Raw genomic sequence first — 25,360 nt, 5'->3', positions numbered from 1 at the left:
AGAATGATGTCTGTCCTCTTTTGTGACTCTGTCATGTCTGCCGTGAGAACACAGAGAGACTGTTGGCGGTATCCAACTAATTTGTTCCATCAGCACAAGGATTTCAGCTTGCGCTGTGGAACTTCTTCCCACCCCCTCCCTAAATCTTCATTCCTGATTTTGGGGAGCCCCCAGGCAGATTCAGGGAGTACACAGTGGGAGAAGACTGGGTAGGGGGAGTTCTGTTGCACAAGCAGAAATCCTGATGGATGATGTTAGTTGGGATACCTCTCATAGGCTTATAGGTTATTCTCCTGGAAGGCCTTGTCAAGGTGGAAACTTGAGCATTTCAGTTTGTTCACGCGGTTTATTTTTGCCAGTTGCGTCGGTCAGTGAAACGGAAGCTCTCCTCATTTTAACTTCCATCCCCAGACAATCTCCAAGCCGCCTCACAAAGGTTTGAACATTACCTTTCCCCTTTTGCTAGGCACAAGAGTCATACACCATAGCCCTCAAGCTAATAGCTGGCATCTGAATTTGGCTAATTCCCAGATGACTCACGTTTTGTCATCAGACAGTTTCTTACTGGCACAAAGCTCAGTTTTTTGGCTGCCCTAAACTATGCGCGGGGATCTAGCCTGTGGGCTAAATTCAACCCATGGAAGCTCCCCGTGATACCCACTGGGCTTCCTCCTTGCCTCTGTGCACCATCAATAGGAGATTTTCAAGCCTAAATGCAACATGGGGCATTTTCATGGAGGTCCAGTTGGCTCTAACGGGGGGCTTTTCATATCTAACTTTGGCAAGGGGGGGGGGAAGGTTAGAGTGTGTTTGTGTATTGTGGGCAAGTGTGGGTCCCTCCCCACCAACATGCTCTACCCACACTCACTTTCATTTTTGTCCTGCCCATGGAAGCTTGGCCACAGGGAATACAGCCCTTGGGAGACACCCCGATGTCATCCACTTTGAAGATCCACCCCTTTTAATTATAGCACCTTGTGAAACCTTGCAACATCAAGATGGCAAACGCCATCTACAGAAAATTACATTATCCGAAGGTTGTTAACTCATTTGGAAGTAATACCTTCTCTGTAGTTTGCATTCGTGTGTGTAATTCTGTGATTCCTGGTGACATGGCATTGTGATTCTCCAAGCCATTTTCAAAGAGAAGTAATTGACCATTGATTGGGGACGCGGGTGGCGCTGTGGGTAAAAGCCTCAGCGCCTAGGACTTGCCGATCGAAAGGTCGGCGGTTCGAATCCCCGCAGCGGGGTGCGCTCCCGTTACTCGGTCCCAGCGCCTGCCAACCTAGCAGTTCGAAAGCACCTCCGGGTGCAAGTAGATAAATAGGGACCGCTTACTGGCGGGAAGGTAACCGGCGTTTCCGTGTGCTGCGCTGGCTCACCAGATGCGGCTTTGTCACGCTGGCCACGTGACCCGGAAGTGTCTCCGGACATCGCTGGCCCCCGGCCTCTTAAGTAAGATGGGCGCACAACCCTAGAGTCTGTCAAGACTGGCCCGTACGGGCAGGGGTACCTTTACCTTTACCTAATTGACCATTGAACTCTGATGAACATTCTTTCTGATTCAGTGCCACCCTAAACTTCCTGAAGGCCGCATTTTAAACTCTTATGATTTGAATTTGGAAATAGTTCGGTCTGAGTGTGTTTTGGATTCTTTCCCGCCAGTGGTGCAAAAGGCAGTATGGTTTGCTTAGCATCGTGGTTCCCTTTTCAAGGTGTCAGGCGTTGTCTGTTCTGACTTGCATGCCATAGAGATGTTCACACTTTGGAATGGCAAGGAAAGAAAAGTGCTTCTCAGTTCAGTGTTGGTGTTTTCCATTCTCGTTCTAAAAAGGATAACTTCTTGAGAGGAGACAGCTCCCGCAAAGTCCAGCACCAGCAGCAGAGGAAACCCAGGAAAAAAACCAAGCCACCTGCTCTTACCAAAAAACACAAGAAAAAGAGAAGGCGGGGGCCACGACGTCCCCAAAAACCGATTCCTCCTGCTGTGCCCCAAGGAAACCTCAGTATGCCCACCAGCGTCTCACTGCCAATGGAGATCTCCCATATACGGTCAGAGCCCAGCTATGATTAATTTTCTAAGTTGACAGCGTAGTGTTGGAAAAGAATAGGCCAAGTAAATGAGTATTGGTCCAGATTCAGCTAAATAGTTGTGCTAGCAAGAGCCAGAACGAGTGACGCTCGCACAACAGGGCTTTCCTCCCCTTGCACACCCCACTAAATGGGCTCTGCGGGATTGGGACCCCCCCCCCCGGCAGAACAGCACATGGCGGTGAGGAGAGGGTACAGTGGTGCCTCGCAAGACGAAATTAATTCGTTCCGCGAGTTTTGTCGTCTTGCGATTTTTTTCGTCTTGCGAAGCACGGTGTCGGGAAAGTTTTGGAAAAGCTTCAAAAACCTCAAAAAGCTTTAAAAACCTCAAAAAAGGCTACCACACCGCGTTCTATGAGTTGCTCCTTGAAGTCAAGTCGCAACTGTATTAACGGTGTTAAGAAAAAGGAAACAAACTTGCAAGACGTTTCCATCTTGCGAAGCAAGCTCATAGGGAAAATCGTCTTGCGAAGCAGCTCAAAAAACAAAGAACCCTTTCGTCTAGCGAGTTTTTTGTCTTGCGAGGCATTCGTCTTGCGAGGTACCACTGTATATAATTCTGTCTGGCAAGCAAAAACACTTGCGCTGATAGAACAATTGCTTTAGTTTGAATTCCAGCCATAGTCTATGCTACCTCTATGAGGAATAGGAAAACCAACTCCAATGTTCTGTACATACTTGCTTGAAAACAAGCCCTCTTGAGGACAGTGGGTCTTACATAGCACATAATCCTATGAACATTTACTCTCACACAAGTGCTGGGTTATGGCTGGCGGCAGAGAGGGGGAAAGGTTGCGCGCACTCATTCTGCACACTTGCAGAGCAATCACTTGTTTGTTTTCCAATTTGCTCTGCCTTGCTGCCTGGCCAGGTCCCCAGGGGGCATTTATCATGCCAACTTGTAGACATTTTTGGCCAGTCTTTATGACCTGACGTAATATACTCTGCTACTGATGTAATGGCGCTTTTCAAGCATTAGAGCTCTCTTCTACCTTAATAAATTGACATACCAAGCAAGAAGACTTTTGCTCCAGAATGGCGCCTTTTTGCAGCCCTTAACTGTCTCAGATTACTGAAAAAGCCAAAATAGGTGACTGGTTCACATCTTTCCAGAAGAGTCTGGAGAACAAATTAGTGTGAAAGAACTCGGCTTAATGGCTCCTTTCTAGTACTTTAATAAGCCAGTCTAAATAGTAAATGAGCTGGAAGATGCAAGTCAGTGGATGTATTCGCACTTGTCCGCAAACTATGGTTTGAAGGAAGATTGTTTAAAAGTGGGCCTCTCAGACTTTTAATCCAGGGGAAAACTATATCCTGGGTTTCAAAATTGGAGATAACAATTACCGTATTTTTTGCTCTATAAGACTCACTTTTCCCCTCCTAAAAAGTAAGGGGAAATGTGTGTGCGTCTTATGGAGCGAATGCAGGCTGCGCAGCTATCCCAGAAGCCAGAACAGCAAGAGGGATTGCTGCTTTCACTGCGCAGCGATCCCTCTTGCTGTTCTGGCTTCTGAGATTCAGAATATTTTTTTTCTTGTTTTCCTCCTCCAAAAACTAGGTGCGTCTTGTGGTCTGGTGCGTCTTGTAGAGCGAAAAATACGGTACTTCTTACGATCAAGAGATGTGTGTATGCATTTTCTAGGTCAACTCCCAGAACCTTGGGTCAGGCATCCTCCTTGGAACCAATACTATCCCTAAGACCATTGGGGCCCTGGGATGGAGCTATGCTTTCAGAGCAATGCTGTCGTTTCAAGGATTCCTCTACAGCTGCCAGCGGAAGTGCGGGCTTAGTTGGGGAATCCCAGCAGATCATCACTTGCTGCTCATATATTAGCCAAAAGTGGATAAAGCAGGAGGGGGAGGAATCCCTGCTGCCTGGGTTCCCTGTCTTCCAAAGAACATTGAGGATTGGAAGCATGCAACTTGTTTTAAGTTTCAAGGCATGTTTAAGCCCCTCTTGGAAATCACATTTGTGCAGTGATTTCTTCTGTCATAGTATAGCCATTACCCAGCACCGCGTGAGAGTCAACATTCATAGGATTGTGTGCCATGCGTATTCTTGCACCAGCAAGAATATCCCATACCATCTTTTGTGCACCAGCAGAGGTAGAAAAGAGACATAAATCTTAGTTGTAGCCATACCAGATCCTGCAGTAGCTTTATCTATGGCATCTCCAACGGCTCCATACATTCAGAGTTGAGTTTGGTGAGGGAACAGTTTAAAAAACAAAAAAGGGGGGATGGGGTGGAGAAAGGACATAGGCATCCCAGAATAGATCAGAGCGCCAGACCAAAGGGCGGGGGTGACTGTCTTCCCTGTTTCTGTAGGAGCCCTTCCACACCGGAGCTGAGTACAGATGAGCTGCCAGATGACATCGCCAATGAAATCACAGACATTCCACACGACCTCGAATTGAATCAGGAGGACTTCTCTGACGTCCTGCCACGGCTGCCGGATGACTTGCAAGACTTTGATTTCTTTGAAGGTACCTTCTCTCTCGATTCAACACAAAACTCAGTGCTGTGGCAGGAAATGGCAACATTTTTGACATTCATTTTATTTTTATTTTTTTAAATGTACAACTAAGGAAAATGCCGAAACGTGCAAGGATGAAAAACGATGGTTCAGCTTTCTAGTCAAACTGTCAGCCAGGATTCTACGTGACCATTTTAGGTGTGTCCAAATGACACGTGATTGCCAACATGTAGGTCCTTTTGGATCCGGCAGAGGGAAGGGCATAGTTATGCACATTTGGGAACTGAGAACGGAACGCTTCAGGTTACATACGCTTCAGGTTACAGACTCCGCTAACCCAGAAATAGTGCTTCAGGTTAAGAACTTTGCTTCAGGATGAGAACAGAAATCTAGCTCCGGTGGCGCGGCGGCAGCAGGAGGCCCCATTAGCTAAAGTGGTGCTTCAGGTTAAGAACAGTTTCAGGTTTAAGTACGGACCTCCGGAACGAATTACGTACTTAACCCGAGGTACCACTGTACATTGTATTTCTGAATGTCAAGCAGATACTTTTCTCGTTTCAATTCCTTCAATCCTATTTTGCAGAGAACTCAAAGGTGTGCAATTATTGCACGATCATATACCCTTAACGCTTTTCTATTCCACAGGGCCATTTGTGGAAAGGATTTTTTTTTTTAATACATAAATGTAAATACTGTGTAGCTTTCAGTTTTGTGTTTGTCTAAGCACCAGAATTTGAACTTGGTGATTAATTTCTGTATTTGTGGGGGAATTTTGAATGTTGTGAGTTTGAAGAGACTTAAAAAAAAAATGTTTAAAGGGCAACCCCCCCCCCCCCAAAAAAACCTCCAGCCTCCTAAGCAGTTATGAGAAGGTTAACCACTGGTTGTATCCAACACTGCGTGGGCGGACTTCTGCTCATGCAATGGGAATTCCTGCTCCTCTCTGAACCCTAAGATCTGCTCTGGAGGGTCCCCCAACCCCGTGAAGCGGAATTTGAGGGCCTACAGGGAGAGCGGGGGAAGCTTTGTTCTGCAAGTGGAACGACAGTGTTGGATACAACCCAGTGTACTGAAAAGGATTGCAAGCTTGCTATTAGTAAGGGCAGCTTTTGAAAGAGAGAGCACAAGTATCTAATTACCGTATTTTTCGCTCCATAGGGCGCACAGGACCATAGGGCGCATCTAGTTTTTAGGGGGGGAAATAAAGAAAAAATTCCGAGCTTCTCCCGACCCCAGCCCCCAGAACAGGCTGCTATCCGCAAGCCTTCGGAGCCTGGCGGGAACTTCGGCCGCGCTCAGAAGGTTTGCGGATATCTGCCTGAAGCCCGGGGAGCACAGCGGGAGTTGGCCCTGTGCTCCCCGGGCTTCAAGCTGCAGGCTGCTATCCACAAGCCTTCGGAGCGCTCCGAAGGCTTGCGGATAGCCGCCTGAAGCCTGGAGAGCAAGAGGGGTCGGTGCACACCGACCCCTCTCGCTCTCCAGGCTTCAGCAAAAGCCTGCATTCGCTCCATAGGATGCACACACATTTCCCCTTCATTTTTGGAGGGGAAAAAGTGCGTCCTATAGAGCGAAAAATATGGTAAATTAACTTTTAAAAGACCAAGCTTCCCACATTATGAACTAACCTTCTGAACTAAGGTGGGGGTGACTAAGGACAGGGAGTTTTTAGCTGCAGTGCCCTGTCTTTGCAAATCTGCAGGAACCTCTTGTGTTTTCTTTTTCTCCCATTACTTCAATACCACCCCATTTTCACTTTACAATCCCGTTTTAACCATCAGTTAATACAATTTTAACATGCTCTTTTTTAATCCTTCTGTGTTTTTTGTTGAGGGTTTTCATTGCATGCTTTTATTTTTTCATTGCATGCTTTTATTTTTTCATTATCAGGTGCCCTGAAGGGCATTGTTGGAAGAGCAGGATATAAATATACTACATAAATAAATAAAAGCAGTTCAGAGACAAATACAGGCAGTGCACAATGCCAGAAACAGCTGAGCATCTTCTCCTCTCTCTGACCCATTTATGAATAATAGTAAAAACTCTTTCCAAATCTGGAAATATCTTATATGAGCAGTCCAGTATCATTTTTAATCTTTTGTTGGAAGCTGCCCAGAGTGGCTGGGGAAACCCAATCAGATGGGTGGTGTATGAATATTATTATTCATTATTATTATTATTATTATTATTATTATTATTATTATTATTATTATCAGATTGCAGCATAGGGATTTTTCCTCTTTCATTACACATCACATATCATTCCACTGTGGTCAGCGAAGTTAAATAGGACTGGGGCTAGAAGTTGAAGTGAGCCCAACACAAGTGGGTCCAAACCACAAAATCCATGTAAATTGAACTTCCGATGTATAGATTGTGAAATTATGGCTTGCTCACACTGGGGGGTTTGTGTGCCTGCATCCTTACAGAAGCATGTCAAACCAGCGTTGGTTGGCGTGCAGTGCCAATTGTTAAACTTCACACAAACATTTGCTTAGAGCTATTGCTGGCTTTTACTATGGCTCCTTTATTTTGGTCTTTGATCGTGATCTTAGCTGTGTCCATGTACGACCATCCTTTATCACGGCCTATACTATAGTATGTAGGTAAGGATCTGTATACCATGCCCCTAAGCATTTAAAAATCCAACAGTCTCAGGATACCAAATTCTCCAGTAGATAGCGTATTACATATTTTTTGCAATGATCCCATGGAAGAAACATAGCCCTGACAAATAATGTTCCAATGTACCGTATTTTTAGCTCTATAAGACGCACCAGACCACAAGACGCACCTAGTTTTTGGAGGAGGAAAACAAGAAAAAAAATATTCTGAATCTCAGAAGCCAGAACAGCAAGAGGGATCGCTGCGCAGTGAAAGCAGCAATCCCTCTTGCTGTTCTGGCTTCTGGGATAGCTGCGCAGCCTGCATTCGCTCCATAAGACGCACACACATTTCCCCTTACTTTTTAGGAGGGAAAAAGTGAGTCTTATAGAGCAAAAAATACGGTATGTTGCTTGTTTTTATCTGTTGCATTTTCAGTTGAAAGAATGTCGTCTCCTCTAAAACAAAATGATTCTCTGAAGATCTTAATGTCAATTGAGAGGGGAGAGCTTTCTTCTTTGTACTCACTTAAGCTTCCTTTCTGAACTGTGGTAGGCCTTGCCTGTCAGTAATAAAGTTTTCTGACCAAGGGCTTGCATGTGCACCGCTCAGTTTCATTTTGTTTTATGCATTTGATGACTTGCAGCACGCCGTGGCGGAAACAGAGCCTGCTGTTAAGGCAAAATGAAGTGGTATGAAAGTTCTGCCTTGGCAGCTCTTTCACACATGCAAGTTGCCACTTGGTGCTGCAGTCATCAAGTAATCAACCTGTCTGTGTGAACATGTCCTTGTTTGGTAGACATACACTCCAGCCACCCTATGACATGTTGTTGTTGTTGTTGTTGTTTAGTTGTTTAGTCGTGTCTGACTCTTCGTGACCCCATGGACCAGAGCACGCCAGGCACTTCTGTCTTCCACTGCCTCTCGCAGTTTGGTCAAACTCATGCTGGTAGCTTTGAGAACACTGTCCAACCATCTCGTCCTCTGTCGTCCCCTTCTCCCTGTGCCCTCCATCTTTCCCAACAACCAGGTCTTTTCCAGGGAGTCTTTCCAGAGAGTTTTGTGCTCTCCTCTTTCACCCTCATTAAAAGGTTCTTTAATTCCTCCTCACTTTCTGCCATCAAGGTTGTGTCATTTGCATATCTGAGGTTGATATTTATTCCGGCAATCTTAATTCTGGCTAGGGATTCATCCAGCCCAGCCTTTCGCATGATGAATTCTGCATATAAGTTAAATAAGCAGGGAGACAATATACAGCCTTGTCGTACTCCTTTCCCAATTTTGAACCAATCTGTTGTTCCATCTCCAGTTCTAACTGTAGCTTCTTGTCCCACATAGAGATTTCTCAGGAGACAGATGAGGTGATCAGGCACTCCCATTTCTTTAAGAACTTGCCATAGTTTGCTGTGGTCAACACAGTCAAAGGCTTTTGCATAGTCAATGAAGCAGAAGTAGATGTCTTTCTGGAACTCTCTAGCTTTCTCCATAATCCAGCGCATGTTTGCAATTTGGTCTCTGTTTCCTCTGCCTCTTCTAAATCCAGCTTGCACTTCTGGGAGTTCTCGGTCCACATACTGCTTGAGCCTGCCTTGTAGAATTTTAAGCATGCTAACAGGCTGGTAACACTTCCAGTGGGCTGGAAATAAATTCATGCACTCACATATAAAGGTAATTTAAAAAATGAACGGCTAAAGGTCAAACTGGATGTTATACTAGCCATTGCATGAATTGTTTTTGAAGTGGAAGAATGCACCTATGAGAGGTACGCCAACTGCTTAACATATTTTCAATTTAACGCAGGTAAAAATGGAGACCTCCTCCCTACGACCGAAGAGGCAGAGGAGCTGGAACGGGCCTTGCAGGCTGTGACTTCTCTTGAGTGCCTGAGTACTATAGGAGTGCTCACACAGACAGATGGCGTGCCGGTTCAAGAACTATCGGACAGAGGCATAGGGGTGTTCTCCACGGGTGCTGAAACTTCAGGAATTCAGTCCTTGAGCCGGGAAGTCAACGCGGATCTAGGTGAGCTGCTGAATGGGCGTATAGTGCATGACGAGAATTTCTCTAGCCTGGACCTGGATGATAGTTTGCTCCGCTCTGCTACCTTATCCAACCCACCTACGCCCCTGGCAGGGCAGATTCAGGGGCAATTCTCTGCCCCAGCCAACGTTGGCCTTACTTCTGCCACTCTGATCAGTCAGAGTGGGCTTGGGGAGAGAGCCTTCCCAGGACAATTTCAAGGACTTCACGATGGCAGCCATGCCTCCCAGAGGCCACACCCTGCCCAGCTGCTAAGCAAGGCAGACGACCTAATCACCTCACGACAGCAATACAGCAGTGACCATTCACACTCCTCACCCCATGGAAGCCATTACGACAGCGAGCATGTGCCGTCGCCCTACAGTGACCATATCACGTCCCCCCATGCCGCCTCCTACTCTGGCGATAACTTGGCAGCTACCTTCTCCGCAGAGATGCCCATCATAGCACAACATCTGCTCCCTTCGCAGCTGGAGGTACCGCTCGGTGGCGTGGTGAACCCCAGAACTCACTGGGGGAGCCTCCCCGTCAGCCTGGGCGACCCTTCTCCGTTCAGCAACCTGCTCGGTGCCGACGGACACCTGCTCTCCACCTCCCTGTCCACGCCACCCAGCACGTCGCACTCAGAGACCACGCAGCCTGCCTTCGCCACCGTCACCCCCAACAGCTCCAGCGTGCTCCCGGGGTTGCCGCAGACCAGTTTCAGCGGCATGGGCCCTGGGTCTTCTGAACTCATGGCCTCCACCTCCCCAAAGCAACAGCTCCCTCAGTTCAGCGCCGCCTTTGGCCACCAGCTGAGCTCCCACAGCGGCATCCCCAAGGACCTGCAGCCAAGCCACAGCTCCATAGCGCCTCCCACAGGCTTCACAGTAACAGGTGCCACAGCTACTAGTACCAATAACGCATCTGCTCCCTTCACCACCTCCAGCTGAGCTCGTCTGTCTGCAAAATTCAGGCAGTTGGGGGGACCTTACGTTCCCTCTCACCCCACCCTGGCCCACTTCTCTTTTCCTGATTTTTGTCATCTCCTTTTTAAAGACTTGGTTTAAATTTAAAACAAAAAGAGGGGGCAAAAAGTCCTGATTCAGTGCAGACCAGGGTTTCCCCGTTGCTCTGCTCTGCTCTCTCTTGATCTTATGTGCTGGTTTCTGTATTGGTGCTCATTTACCCCTTTCAGATTTTGTTATACTTAGCCAGTTAAATATCCCAGATAAAAGAATACAGCACAGGTTCCGGATGCTGTAACTGACCATAGATGAGAAATCTGTGACCCTCTAGGTGTTGCTGCGCTCGAGTTCCCATAGTCCTTGACCACTGGCCATCCTGCCTGCTGCTGGGGCAAATTGGGAGGAGTCCCAGCGACTCTGGAGGGCCGCAGACTCCCTAGTCCTGCCTTAGACTGATAAATGAGAAGTTAGATACAATGGACTCTAGACCCAAAAGTGAGATGATACCTCAAATATAACTAATGCAAGTTCCTAAGAATATCAAATCAGAGTATCCAGTCCCGTGAGCACCTGGGCATGAGGTGAGAAGATGATTTATTTCAAAGAATGCAAATGGCATGAAAGGGGGATCAACGTTTTGATTTGGTAACTGGGCACTGCAGACTTAAACCAACACCATAGTTCAATTGTTAATTCTGTCAGCTTAACACTGGGCTCTTAACCTCCTCTGTGAGCGCAGGGGTTTGTGTGTGTATTTGTGTGTGCGCGTGTATATGATGGGTAAATGACAGGTTGTTTCCCTCCCTTTCTTTCCTGTTCTGAAAGACCATCTTGAAACCAGTGACCGTTCATACTGCAAGCTAATTTGGTTTTTGAAGTTGGGTTGGATGGAAGAAAGGATGAATTTGTAGGACATGAGATTGTACTTGTTGGTTCAGAGTATCTATGACGGTGGGGAGTTTTAAATAAAATATATATATCATTGGTATGTAGAACAGAAAGCAGAACTGAGTACTGTAATTAATTGCAATGGTGTACCTGCTCAGATAAAACATATGCTAATTCCTAAAGCTGATCAATTATTACAGTAGTGTTGTTGGGTTGACATTTTCCAATGGAGCGTTACTTTTAACATAGCCAAGTCTCAGCCGAAAGTGGCAGAATTGTGTCATGGGCCCCTTTCCCCACTCAAACCAATGTGAGATCAGAACTGCTGAGTGATCTTACAAAGTTGTAGACGTCTCCAGATACTTGATGCTTCTGGGGATTCCTACAGAAGCCGTGAGCCCTTACGGTGCTCCGTAATACTTTGGGAATATTTAGATATTTTTAGAAATCTTTTGTGCAGAGTGAGGTCTGGGAAGAAAGAACAGGCATGCTAAACAACACATGCTACTGAAGTTAATAGAAAAGAAAAGAAAAGTGCTGGCGTTCTCCTATCTCTAATCAGTGGTCTTGCTAATAAATACATTTTCAAAGTCAGAGGTTCTACTGTTATCACTTCATGCCCCCTGTAGATCCACAGCAATCAAACTGTAAGGAGTTTGTCAGAATAAGGACTGCTTCCCCCACAAAAAGTTCTTTATCAAGCAAGCTACAAGGTCTCTGCTGCTCCCCCCTCCTTAAACAGGGCTTGTAGCTGTGCTGATTCTCAAAAGAAAAGTAGATTATGCCATTTATTTCTCAGTTCTGCTCAGTGGAGGCCAATCCTTGCAATCATTTCTTGTTTTCTGGAGTAGACATGGACGGAACAACCATCTACTCCTAAGAGCAGGGCTTTGTTATATTTTATGGTAAGAGGTTTGGACTGTACATAATTCCATCTACTTTTTATAATATATTTAAAAAGATACGGAGAGAGAAGAAGGCACACTCTAGTAGAGTATTTTAATTGGTCTTCTGTGGGGGATGAAGAGGGAGCTCAACTTTCTCTTTGTGACTGAAGCAGTTGTTTCCTGTCTAGCTTTTCCATTCCGCTTTCAAATGGTGCTCAAGTGAGAATCTGGTACAGGCGTCCTCCTCCTCCCAGACCTTTGGGCAGGGGAGGGTCCCAGGAATTGCCTGTCTGAATCCCATAAATTTGAACTATTGCCTTCTTTTAAAAAGCTGTGCTTATTATTTTGAGAGGATCAGGGAGTTTTCCCCTGGAAATAAAAGTACATGTTGCTGGAAAACATTTTTATGCTTTTTAACCTTGTGAAATCCCTCCCTGCATTTGAAATTGAACTGTATAATAAACATCTAAGTGTGTTCCAAATTATATTTGTAATGTATCTGTTTTAAGCCAGTTAACGAGATGAAGGAAAGCATTTTCTTTATTCTACTTTAGTGCACAGTGTATTGTGAAATGATTTGCCCCCTCCAAAAAAAACCCTGGCTTTTGTGCTAAATAGGAGAGGGGGGAGGGAAAGCCCCGTTCAGTTCCCTCTGTTTGTTTCCAATCAAATTGAACAAGTGATTAGCTCCAACAGGAAAGTAAATTGGTTTGGCAAACTACAAAACTCCTCTTTATAAATATCATTTGGTGCTATATTATTCCAGTACCTGAAAATATGGCAGAATGATTGGGATCTGAAGACTGATGTCTTCTGGGCGTGTGCAAGAGCTTTTCAGCCTCCCCATGCCTGTTGCAGCCTCTTAAAGTTTGGGGGACCTTCCGAGACCACATTCCATGCAGTTTGAGGGGTTGCTGCCAGAAGGCAAAATTCACAGGCTGGGAGTGCAAAACAGACCAGTTGCAAAATTTGCAGCAAACCTTTCTGCTACTTCTCAGTGATGTTCACAGCCTGTCTTTAAAAAGAAGCCAGCGTGGTTCTTGCTCACATTCAGGGCAAAGTCCTGCATGCATAACTTAACACAAAGACGCCAGCCTTCTGCATGTGACATAGTGGGAAAATGCAAGGCTACAGCAGCTACACATCTAGGCAGAAGACAGACTATAATCAAGTCAGCTTTGGAAGTGCAGGTCCCTGTTTTGATTTCACAGCAGGCTATTACGGTTTCCATATTTCCCTTAAGGAAACACCATTGTTCGTGTCAAAAGTGTCTTGCAGCAGATCCTGTTTCTCCATTGCATTTTCCTAATGCTGCTTACGTTTCTAATCCTTCCCTTTCAAAACATCGCCCTTTTGTTCTCACGTAGTTAAATTATGGGCCACAAATGTACCGCATGGATAATTTCTTTATAATCTGTATTGTTAAGAGGCTGGAATTTTCAGGGTTCCTAGCAAAATTCGGTTTATGACTCTTCGCTTTTAATTCACATCTCTTGTTCTTGTGAATTCGTTTTCTTTTAAGGAGTTTTGATCGCACCTAGTGTCATGACATGGTTTTCATTAATGGAGAACATGATGTTTCCATATGTGGTTAAGCAAGATGATGTGCGAGGATAAAATCCTCTAAAAGTAATTTCCCCATAAAGTAGGAATGTCCCTCGGGGACGTCATTTCAGAAAGTTTAATGAAATCGCTTGAAAAGAATGCCTGCTTAAGGTGTGGTGCTTGTATGAACCCCCCTCCCCAAATCTTTATTCCAGGATGCTTAACTGTTTGTTGGTTCTCAATAAACCCTGCCTTATGAACAAAGACAAATAGTAACGTTTAACACACTTACTGTTTGTGCAAGCTAGTATTTTATGCATTAAGAAAAAGAAAGAGGTAGAATCGGTGGTTCTCTCCTCTTGATATCCAGGTTTGAAAGTAAGAACTTATTAACTTGCTTTATTTTATGTTTGTTGTGAACAATCTACTGCGTGAACCCTGTTGTTTTAGTTGTGTACATCGTAGATTTCTAGTTTAGAACTAAGAACACGTGGTAATGCATAAGAAGGGAACCAGCTTTGCATTGCCACTGGAGGGCAGCATAAGGAAAGTCTATAACACACAGTCTATAATTATGAAATATCTTTCCTAGAATGTGAGGGAACTAGAGCGAGAAAACTCAGGGCTGAAAAAAAGAGAAAAATAACAATTCAGTGCAACTCCTCCTTTCTAACCCCTTATAACACACATGCATGTATGTGTTCATGCGCGCGCGCACACACAAATAAACACACACACTCTAAATTGTATGAGCTGGATTAATACATTGAACTTGGTCTGCTGGTGTGTCTTCACCGTCTTGTTGGTTGGTGGGTCCCCAATTTTTTTTAATCCCACAGTCATTGTCCCCAAATCTGTGTTGTCAAAAAGACAGTGCAGCTCACTCCTGGATTTTAGCGTCTTAAAAGAAAACAAACTAGGAAATGGACCCAGCCTGGAAAAGATGGTCAGTTATGTTATGCTAAGGAGTATCTCGTTTCTGTTGAGGGAAGAGGGTTGAACCAGTTTCTCTGAATGGTGATTATCACTGTCCAGTTTTGGGCATGTCTCAGGGATTCCTTGTGGAAATAAAGGCAGTTAAAATAAAAGTAGTTGCGAAGAAGAAATTTTTGCAGGAGAGCATCATCAAAGCATGAACACCAGAAAGTGAATTGGTTTCTGGGACTCATGGCCTGGTGGCTGTTCTCTCGTGGAAGCTGTGCTCAAGTCCACCGTACAAAATATTCCCCCACCCCATCCCATAATGCTTAGCTTTAAGCTTTTATTTAAGAACACCCCTTTCCCTTTCCTCCCTGCCTGCACCACGTGTGTTCAGAATACTTATTGTAGATTTTTAAGAGAAAAGGTATATTAATTTATGCTATTAACATCACCTCATAAATTATAAGTTTTATACTAAAAAGCTATTGAGTGTAATGAATTATGTTGCATATGTGTTTTAATAGCTATGAAATTATACACATTTTTTTAAAAAAAGAAGAACAATTTGCCCTTACCCTCAACGAAGCACCTTTTTACACTGGAACTTTGCCGTGTCAAGGTGTACAGCTATTCTTTGCTACCTTGCAGATATAAATATATAAATAAAATCTAAAACCTATAAGGGGGGGAAACGGTCTCTCGCATTGACAAAACATAAAACCCTTCTTGACCCATATATTCTTCCTCTGAGGACGTTTGTTATTCTGCAATAATTTATCTGTGGTTTGTACCTATGATGGTTAGGTGCTTTTAGTTACAGGGTAAGTAGATCAAATTTGAAATCCAATTACTGCAGCTGGGAATTGCGAACCAAGTTTGTAAGACTCCCTTCCCCTTGACCTTCAGATAGATTCATTTCCAGTTAGCTCTGCAAGTTGGAAGTTCAAAGGTTGAAATGTTAAAATCTAGGGATCCACAGTGTCTTATTCAGGAAATCCCCCCCCCTTCCGTTCCTCTCAAAGGAATTCCCACTGTGACTTATAAATAGAACTTAGGTATCTTTTGTGCACGTATGTTTACTGTATACACACAAAATATGCATTGGGGAAACTGTATGTGTGATACATGAATGTGTATATTGTATGTAGGTTACGGGGCTTTTTTTGTTTTTGTTTTGCTTTGTAAAGAGAAAAGTAGTTGAGGGGTGATAGAATATATCGTGGAAATGTGATCACTTAGTTGGAGCTCCTCTCGTGCTCACCGTTGTTCAAATAACCAAACTACATACAGTTTTCTGTTCCAAGGCTAACTCTGATATCACGTTGCTCGTTTGCTTGGTTTGTTTTCTAATCTCTGACTCCCAACTGCATTGAGCCCCGTTTAAATGACAGAAAATGCCATTTTTCCAAGACAGCCTTTTACAGATATAGATTAAGTAAAGCGTGTGCTGATGAAGGAGAATTTAAAATGGATATATATCTAGTGGGAATGTCAGCCATGGGAACCTGCTGTACTACTTCAGGGTAGTTCTAGAGTTTTCTTCCTCCCGTTTTTAAACACTGTCCTTGTTATCAGATTGTTTTGAACCCTCATGGTAGATGGGTTTTTGTCTCCATATTAGATGTTCACATCAAAGCTCTATATAGTGTATTTCAGAAGGAGATAAAGTGTCTGAAAAATGTTTGGTTGGGGCTTTTATACAGGACTGATGCTACTTTCAATCCCAAAGAAACCCACTCTAATAATCATTTTAGTTAAAGATATTTTGAGGGGACTGGAATTTTTACTTGGGCCAATGTGGGTGTAACTCTGGCTCCTTGCTAACCATGGTTTGCAGAAGACTGTGCACATTTCTTTCCCCCGACACATCCCACCGTGGAGAAGAGTTGCATGCCTCACCTCCTTTCATAGCATTTAAGCAGTTTGTCAGCACCAGTACTGATCACCGTTAAGGCACATCCAGGATTTGCCTTGAGCCAGGTTCTCAAACTCACTTGGCACCCTTTCTAGTTGAAAGGAAACTGCAGATAGCCTTAACCACAAAAAAACATGTGGTTTGCACGTATCACTAAACACAAACATGTGGTTTGCGTGTCACACTAAACTGTAATTTAACATTTTGTGCATGATCTAGCTCTCTTCTCCTCCAGCACAGGCACAAGAACAAGGCTGGAAGCACCTGATTCCATTTTCAGCTAACTGCAGTTTGTAAATCATCTGATTGGGATGATCATATCTTGACTTAATAAGCCAAGAAATGAACAGGCCTCTTGCCCATGTACACAGACCTTTCATTCCACAGAATAAGCAACCATACCAGGAAGGTTCTGATTAACCTCAGTTTCCTGTTTTGTCCAAACGGAGAAACTATTGTTAGCAGCTTCAGAACAAATGAGGAGCTTAAACTATGGTCTGGAGATGGTTTAGGATCCTGGCTTGTTCTGAAGCTAATAACCATAGTTTTCCAGTTTGAATGAAGCAGGAAACTATGTTTAATTAGAATCTTCTTGAAGAAAAAATTAATGAGGCTGTGGATGCAGTCAAAAACATTCATATCTTGGCTTATCGAGAGACAGACATCTGAACTGGGTTTATATCTGAAGATGGCTAAGTACCCAATTCTCTTCATTCCTTATAAGGCTTGGTTTCAAACCCTTGATCTTCTTGGTCACCCTCCTCTGCACACATTCCAGCTTGTCAACATCCTTCTTATATTGTGGTGCCCAGAATTGGACACAGTATTCCAAGTGTGGAGGCAGAAATGAGCAGAACTATTACTTCCCTTGATCTGGGATGCACCACCTAGAATAGTATTAGGGTTTTTTTGCTGCTGCTGCACCACACTGTTGACTCATGTTAAGCTTGTGGTCCACTAAGGTCCCCTAGATCCTTTTCCTAAATAAGCCAGGTGTCCCCCAGCTTATATGTGTGAACTGCTTCTTCCTGCTTAAGTGTAGAACCTTACATTTGTCCCTATTGAAATCCCGATTCTGCCTTCAGCACGTTGGCTACCCCTCCCAGTTAAATGCCATCTGCAAATTGGTTGTACATTCCCTCAATTCCTTCATCCAAGTTGTTTATAAAGATGTTGCAGAGCAGTGTGCCCAAGACAGAACTGTCCGGCACTGCATTTGTCAATTTTCCCCAGGATGACGAGAAACGATTATTGAGCATGCTTTGGGTTCAGTCAGTCAACCAGCTACAAATCCACCTGAGTTACTTTGTCCAGTCTACATTTTACCAATGGCTCCACAAGAATATGGTCAAAAGTCTTACTGCAGTCAAGATAAACTACATCCACCGCATTCCCCTGATCTACCAAACATGCAACTTTATATTAAAAAAATGACATTCGTCTGGCATGACTTGTTTTTGAGAAACCCATGCTGGGCCTTAGTAATCACAGAATACTTTTCTAAGTGCTCAAAGACTGTTCAATTATCTGTTCTGCAACCTTTCCTGGTATCGATTGCCAGCTCACTGGTTGGTAGTCTTCTCCCTGCCCGCCCCCCTTTTGAAGAACATTTGCCTGCTTCAATTTTGCAGGGACCTCACCTGTTCTTTTCCTATCTTGGGCTGCAGCTCCCTCCTTACATTATTTATTCTGTTGTCACCAGGTTGGGCATCACTTTCCTTTTGGGTCAAGACAGAGGCAAAGTAGATGTTGAGCAGTTCCGCCTTCTCTCTGTCACCCAATAGCATTTCTCCACCTTCTCCACGCAGAGGACCTCCCACTTGTTCTTCCTCTTACTTTCAACATCGCCAAATAAATGTTATTTTTGTTATTTTTAACCTCTCTTGCAAGCCTGAGCTCATTCTGAGCCTGCGTGACATTCATCCTGTAACTCTTGGCGACTCATGTATGCTCCTTATTTGTGATTTCCCCTTTCTTCCACTTCTTATATATGCCCTTCTTAAATCTCCTCTCATCTCTAAGCTCCTTATGCAGCCACACTGGTTTCTTTAGCTGCCTCCCACTCTTCCTTCTTGTTGGAATTGTCTGCCTTTGTGCCTTCAACATTTCACCTTTAAGAAACTCCCATCCATATTGGACTCCCTTCTCTTTGAGTATTTCTGGCCACAGGACTTCACCTCGTAGTTCCTTAAACTTTATGAAATCAGCCTTCTTAAAACTCCAGAGTGCATGTCTGACTACTTCAGACACGGTCTGAAACCGACTTGTTGCATTAACTATATGCTAACCGTGGTTTCTCCAGGTTCAGAAATGATGACAAATCACAGTTTGTTGAAAGTGGAATCAAATACCTCGGATCATTTACTCTCGGCTGTGCCAACAGGGGGAAAGGAAGCAGCCACGCCTGGGGATGGTGCATGCAAGAATGAATTATGGTCTAGTGTTTTGTGGAAACACAGCTTCTTTATGTGCTGACAGACAGCTTAAGTGCTGTAGAAGGATATAGGGGGGGTCACTCTAGGGAGTAGGGAGACTGGGGAGAAAAAGTGTGTCCCAAGGCCCATTTTTGACATTGCTAGTTTCACTTAGCAGGCAGCCAATACAGTGTTACCTCTAGTTACGGACTTGATCCATTCCGGGGTGCCGTTCGCACCCTGAAAAGTCCATAACTAGAGCGCCGCTTCTGCGCACGTGTGCGATAGAGCACTTCTGTGCACGTGCGAAGCATGCAGAACGCTTCTGTGCACACACGCACAGCGAAACCCGAAAGTATACACTTCCGGGTTTGCCGCGTTCGCAAGCCGAAAAGACGCAACATGAACCTACTGCAACACGAGGTATGACTGTACTGCATCTGCACGGTCCTTAGAAATTGTGCGTAAGAGACCCAAACCATTTTCGCTCAGTCCCTTTCTCATTTGGATACACAAAACTGTAACCACCCAAGCTGAAAACAGCTATGCCTTTTATGCTGCAAGTTTCTGGTGCTGTGAAAATCATGTCATTAAAACATCTCCATTCGCCCAAATGACTCTTCATACACACATGTATATTACAGGGTTTCTGAGGACAGATTTCATTGCAAAACAGGAGATATATATTTCTTAAGCCTGATCCCCCCCCTTCCAACACCCCACCCTCAATTATTTTTATGAACATCATATTCCTTGTACATATGCATGCAGCGAGAAGAGGACATGTGGGGTTGTTTATGGTCTTTGCTTCCTGTGAGTTGCGGAAGACGGGAAGTACCAGAGTAAATTTATTTATGGGGAAGTGTAGACTCCTTTTGTGTATACGTGTACAGAGAGTTGTATATCAGATGTGGCAGCACTTCGCCAAATGTGGAATTGCCCTTTCCATGTAGAGAAGATAATATGAATGTGAGACTTCTAGTTCTATAGATGTGTGCAGGTTTGTGTCCACATGCTAGATAGACATGCGGCACACATATACAAGATATGTTACAATGAGTTATGTGTCTGGGACAAAGCTCTACGTGTAGAAAGCCGAAATTGTAGTTCCGTTTGAGGGGTTTGGGATGACTTGAAACTACTGCTTGATGGCCACTCCTTTTGTTAGCATGGACTTCTCTTTTAGTATTTGCTTTTGTTTCTAATATGAAAGCCCTCGAAGCTATTTTCCAGATTCCCTCCTCCTTTTCCATAGCTCTGGCCCTTCCCTCAGTGCCCCCTCGTTCATCTGGCCCTGTCCCAGTCCTGACAAACCAAACTGGAGCTTCCTCTCAGTACGGTCCAAGCTACCGTATTTTTTGCTCCATAAGACGCACCAGACCATAAGACGCACCTAGTTTTTGGAAGAGGAAAACAAGAAAAAAAAAATCTGAATCCCAGAAGCCAGAACAGCAAGAGGGATCGCTGCGCAGCGAAAGCAGTGATCCCTCTTGCTGTTCTGGCTTCTGGGATAGCTGCGCAGCCTGCATTCGCTCCATAAGACGCACACACATTTCCCCTTACTTTTTAGGAGGGAAAAAGTGAGTCTTATAGAGCAAAAAATACAGTAAGTCCAGTCTTGCTACTCCTTTCTTAAAGCAGATAATTTTAAAGCCAGTCACTGTAACCAGTCAACTTTTTTATTTTCAAAGCATATGTCTTGTTGGTTTATTATGCCAAAGCATAAATAAACCTATAAATATATATATATATATTCAGATGTTTTTGTTTCTATATTCCCCTTTGTTTTCTTCAGGGCGTGCAAGAGGGCAGCCTGTTTCCTCTTAAAATTCCCAGTTCTTACAGTTACCTACTAAATACATTGCTTGGGATGTTGGAAGTTGACCTGAAACTCCACCTTGAATGGAGGCAGTATAAAGTCCGGGTCATTGATATTTAATATGGTTCAGTTTAGTGTGACACAGCTGCTTGTCTGCAAATATGTTCTTCATATTAGACCCTCTTGTGTTGGTTTTAAACTAAAGACCTGTTCGCATGGCCAAAAGGACAACGCAGGACAGGGATGGTTCAGAATACATCATTACAGCGGGTCTCATCCTTGTGGTCCATGGCTTATCCATCTTTATTTTTCAGCACATGACAAAGGATGCATGCAGAAAGGAGAGCTCAGTTGTGTTGGCTGTCCAATGGACCACTTTCCTATGCAGCCAGATGTAATTCACCTTAAGCTTTATACGTTGAGCCAAACGGTCTTGGAAAAATCACCTCTAAATTGGATTTCTGTAGTTCTCAATAGACAATCCAGCCCGTTCCATAGCACATAAATCTCACTAAAATTCATAACCATTTCCGAAGTACAATTACCCCTTTACATTTTCTGGGCTTCAATGCTCAGGGCTTCCCATATAATCTGTATCCCCCCCCAAGCACTAAAATTAACTTCTGGCCCCCGACATCCCCTTGTGTCCATGCGCAACAAAAGAGTCAATATTGTAGGGCTAAATGTTTCTGTATTTGTATATGTATATATAAAAAACACACTATTTCAGGGCATAAATATATATGTATGCAATTCCCCCCCCCCCATCTCATTCTAAATTCATGAATACATGAGATTATAGCTATGTTTTATGTGGATTTTGGTCCAATTCTGACATTTAGCAAAATGCTGTCCCTTCTGGAGTAGCCAAGCTGCAGTTGCAGTTATATGTCATAAATGAAAGAAGAAAATATTTATGATTATCAAAAGCCATTTGAAATTGTCTCTTAACAAGGAATTTGATTTGTTAAATGCTGCCTGGTGTCAAAAGGGAAGGTGCCTGTTTCTTAGTGTGGGATCCTGTTGATTGTAATAAATTGCCTTTCATTTGAACCCTATTTTTAAAATTGTAAAGATTTGCATTTTGCTGTGAAGAGTTTCCCTCCAAATTTTCCTACAACTGGCATGCTTCCATCAATGTATACCTTGCGCATTTATTAGCATTGGTTTCACTGAGGAGATGGTATATTTTGATGCCTCTACAGGAAAACAATATTGCCTCATTGTTCTACCGCAATTAACATCCCTTTCAAGGGTGCGACTTTTTTATTTTTTACAAAGAAATGTCTGGAAATGAGTCATACTTTTTATTCAAAGTTCTTCGGTGAGAACCGTTTCTAAGAATTTCTGGGCCCGTTTTCTACACCATCCTCTTATGTAGCTCTCTTTCCCTACGTCCAAACGGAACGAACGAGCGTGTTCAGGTACAGAATGGGAGGGGTGGGGATTTAAGAATATATGCTTAAAGCGCGGCCGGTTTGAGCCGTTCGAGCCAAAATACCTTTGCAATCCAGATGAAGCTGGAATGGAGGAAGTCATCAAATGCCGTATTTTTCGCTCTATAAGACGCACCAGACCACAAGACGCACCTAGCTTTTGGAGGAAGAAAACAAGAAAAAAAATATTCTGAATCTCAGAAGCCAGAACAGTGAGAGGGATCGCTGCGCAGTGAAAGCAGCAATCCCTCTTGCTTTTCTGGCTTCTGGGATAGCTGCGCAGCCTGAATTCGCTCCATAAGACGCACACACATTTCAACTTTTTAGGAGGGGAAAAGTGAGTCTTATAGAGCAAAAAATACGGTAATTGGGCTGGCCAGAAAACTAAGGGATGGCGTGCTCTCGTCTATTCTTAAGGTTGTCCTTGAAAAAGTGGGCATTTGTGTCATTTCAAAGCTAATGTCCTTAACAGCTTGATATCAGAAGAAGCCTCCTAACACAACCACTTTGTGGCAGCCACTTGTAATATGGAAGAAATTGCAGTGGGAAAAGCAAGGTGAGGTAGCAGTGCCTTGTGGGTGTTGCAGCTTGCTAACGCTAACATGTCCTCCAGAGTTACTCCTGCACGGTAGCAAGGATTAGCAGCCTACGCCCATCGGTTCCCATCCCAGCCACATGCCGATTTGTGTTTTTCTTAGCAACGAAAACCTTTAAGCAGCCGTTTAAAGGGAACCTACTCCGTTGACGTGGCACTCGTGTACACACACACACAAAAAACGCAGATACGATGCCTAATCTGAATACGAGTGGATGGGGACAACAATCGAGAACATCACCTGTATCCCTGAAAAATTCCAGCTTGGCTAGAAATCCTCATTTTAACACAATTTCCAAGGCAGCATTCCAGAGGTGGGTAACGAGGCTGCCCTTTGCGCTTTCCTTTTAAATTGGAAGAGCCAGATGTCCCCCTTACTTCTCAATGAATGTACTGTATTACCATTAAAAAGAGAAAAGAAAAAAATGAATCAATGAAATTATAAGATTGGTCTTTGGTTATCTGGTCCTTGTTTTAATTGGTTTAAGGGTTTTTGTATACAGAAGTTTACATTTTTATGTATATTCTTGTGTAAAAACGGATGTAATATGTGTATAAAACACTGGTATGTATTATCTGTATATAGTGTGAGAAAATGATCTTTCTTTCTTTTTTTTCTTTTGGATGTATTAATAAATCTTGCTGTGAAGTAGCCTTGGTTTATTTTATTAGAGTGAAAACCTCACCTAAAGGATTTATAAGCTGCTACTTTGAAGGCCAGTCGTATTGCTCTGGGTGGCAGTGCTCAGAATATGCATAATGTACAAGGCATGCATTGGTAAGTGATTATATCAAAGAATCCTATGTATGTGGCCTCGAACTCCCTTGCGGGAGTCCTCACAGAATCCTGAGGATTTGGGGTTTCATTATTTTCTTTTGTTTTTCTCCAAATTTCTAGCCCTCAGGAGAAGAACCTGGAAAATGTATGGGGAAATTTTATGTTCTTGCACAAAGGGCATGTAATACAATGCAGATTAGCTATAGTGGTTCAAAGCAAGAGGCATTTTTACTCCATGAGGGATTATAAAAGGCTGAAATGAACATTCTTTTTAAAACTCAGGTGAATAAAAGCGCTTGAAACATTTATACACATTATGCAGACTTGCAGAACTTCAGCAACCCCACATTTCTGGAATGATACCGAGCTGAAGTTTCAAAATGATCTTGAATTTACAGTGGTCGCCCAGTTGCCATCCTCACCGCAACATATTTCAAAACTTTGAGAGCAATTTTGCCAGCTCCCCACAGCCTTTGGGTAGAATAAATAATTCTACGTCCGCACATGCCATAGCAAGTATCTGGTACAGTAGTACCTTGGGTTACATACGCTTCAGGTTACATACGCTTCAGGTTACAGACTCCGCTAACCCAGAAATAGTACCTCAGGTTTTTTTTTTTTAAAAATAAATTTTTTATTGAAGTTTTAACAAATGAGTTTTAACAAACAGCATAAAAATAAAAAAGAAAAAAAGAGAGAAAAAAAAAAGTACAAAAGATAAAAACACGTATAACCTCAATTTTTACTTTCTTTAAGCTTACTTTCACGACTTCCTCATACCTTCCCTTTCTGTATTCTAATTTCAGATTCAATTTTCAGCAAATCCTTTCCCTACATTTACAATAATTTTAGTAACAAATATTTTCTTCCAATTATCCCTTACTGCTTTTAACCCCTTAATAACCAATCCAACATTTTTCTAACCTTCATTAATTTTACAATATTTTTTTAGATACTCTTTAAACTTCTTCCAATCTTCCTGCGCCGTATCGCTTCCCTGGTCACGGATTCTGCTCGTCATTTCTGCCAGTCCCATATAGTCTATCACCTTCAGTTGCCACTCTTCCACGGTGGGTAGTTCTTGCATCTTCCAGTACTTTGCGATGAGTATTCTTGCTGCTGTTGTAGCATACATAAAGAATGTTCTATCTTTCTTTAACACCGATTGGCCGACAATGCCCAGGAGAAAGGCCTCTGGTTTCTTAGGGAAAGTGTACCTGAGTACTTTTTTCAGTTCATTATAGATCATTTCCCAGAAGACCTTAATCTTTGGGCACGTCCACCAAAGGTGGAAGAATGTTCCTTCAATTTCTTTACATTTCCAACATTTATTATCGGGCAAGTGATAAATTTTTGCAAGCTTGACTGGGGTCATGTACCACCTGTATATCATTTTCATAATATTCTCTCTTAAAGCATTACACGCCGTAAATTTCATACCTGTGGTCCACAACCTTTCCCAGTCAGCAAACAAAATGTTATGACCAATGTCCTGTGCCCATTTAATCATTGCAGACTTAACCACTTCATCTTGTGTATTCCATTCCAACAACAAGCTATACATTCTTGACAGATTCTTAGTACTGGATTCTAACAGTTCAGTCTCTAATTTTGATTTTTCCACCTGGAAACCAATTTTTCTGTCTGTTTTAAACACTTCCATTATTTGATGATAATGAAGCCAATCTCTCACTTTCCCTTTTAGTTTATCAAAACTTTGGAGTTTCCATCTGTCCCCCTCTTGTTCCAGAATTTCTCCATATCTTGGCCATTTGGCCTCCATATTAAATTTTTTAATGGCCTTTGCCTCCATTGGTGAATAGTACCTCAGGTTAAGAACTTTGCTTCAGAATGAGAACAGAAATCGTGTGGTGGCAGCGGGACGCCCCATTAGCTAAAGTGGTGCTTCAGGTTAAGAACAATTTCAGGTTATGAACGGACCTCTGGAACAAATTAAGTACATAACCAGAGGTACCACTGTATAGCTGTAGCTGCTGCCTCTGT

General features: G+C 43.3%; 1 protein-coding gene across 2 annotated transcripts in view; it reads left to right on the top strand.

The window, feature by feature from the left end:
• The window catches only part of INO80D (INO80 complex subunit D), a 40,037-nt gene extending 27,622 nt beyond the window's left edge, over positions 1 to 12,415 (top strand). For both annotated transcript variants that reach the window (XM_028702141.2, XM_028702133.2), the window contains exons 9-11: positions 1,838 to 2,055; positions 4,423 to 4,580; positions 8,972 to 12,415. In XM_028702141.2, coding sequence (XP_028557974.2) covers positions 1,838 to 2,055; positions 4,423 to 4,580; positions 8,972 to 10,143 — 1,548 coding nt within the window. In that variant the 3' untranslated portion in view covers positions 10,144 to 12,415. The remainder of the gene's footprint in view (positions 1 to 1,837; positions 2,056 to 4,422; positions 4,581 to 8,971) is intronic.
• The last annotated feature ends 12,945 nt before the right edge of the window (positions 12,416 to 25,360 follow it).

Source organism: Podarcis muralis, chromosome 1 (assembly GCF_964188315.1).
Source record: "Podarcis muralis chromosome 1, rPodMur119.hap1.1, whole genome shotgun sequence".
Lineage (NCBI taxonomy): Eukaryota > Metazoa > Chordata > Lepidosauria > Squamata > Lacertidae > Podarcis > Podarcis muralis.
Note: the sequence above shows the minus strand (reverse complement) of the source record. Positions and strands in the feature narration are given on the sequence as shown.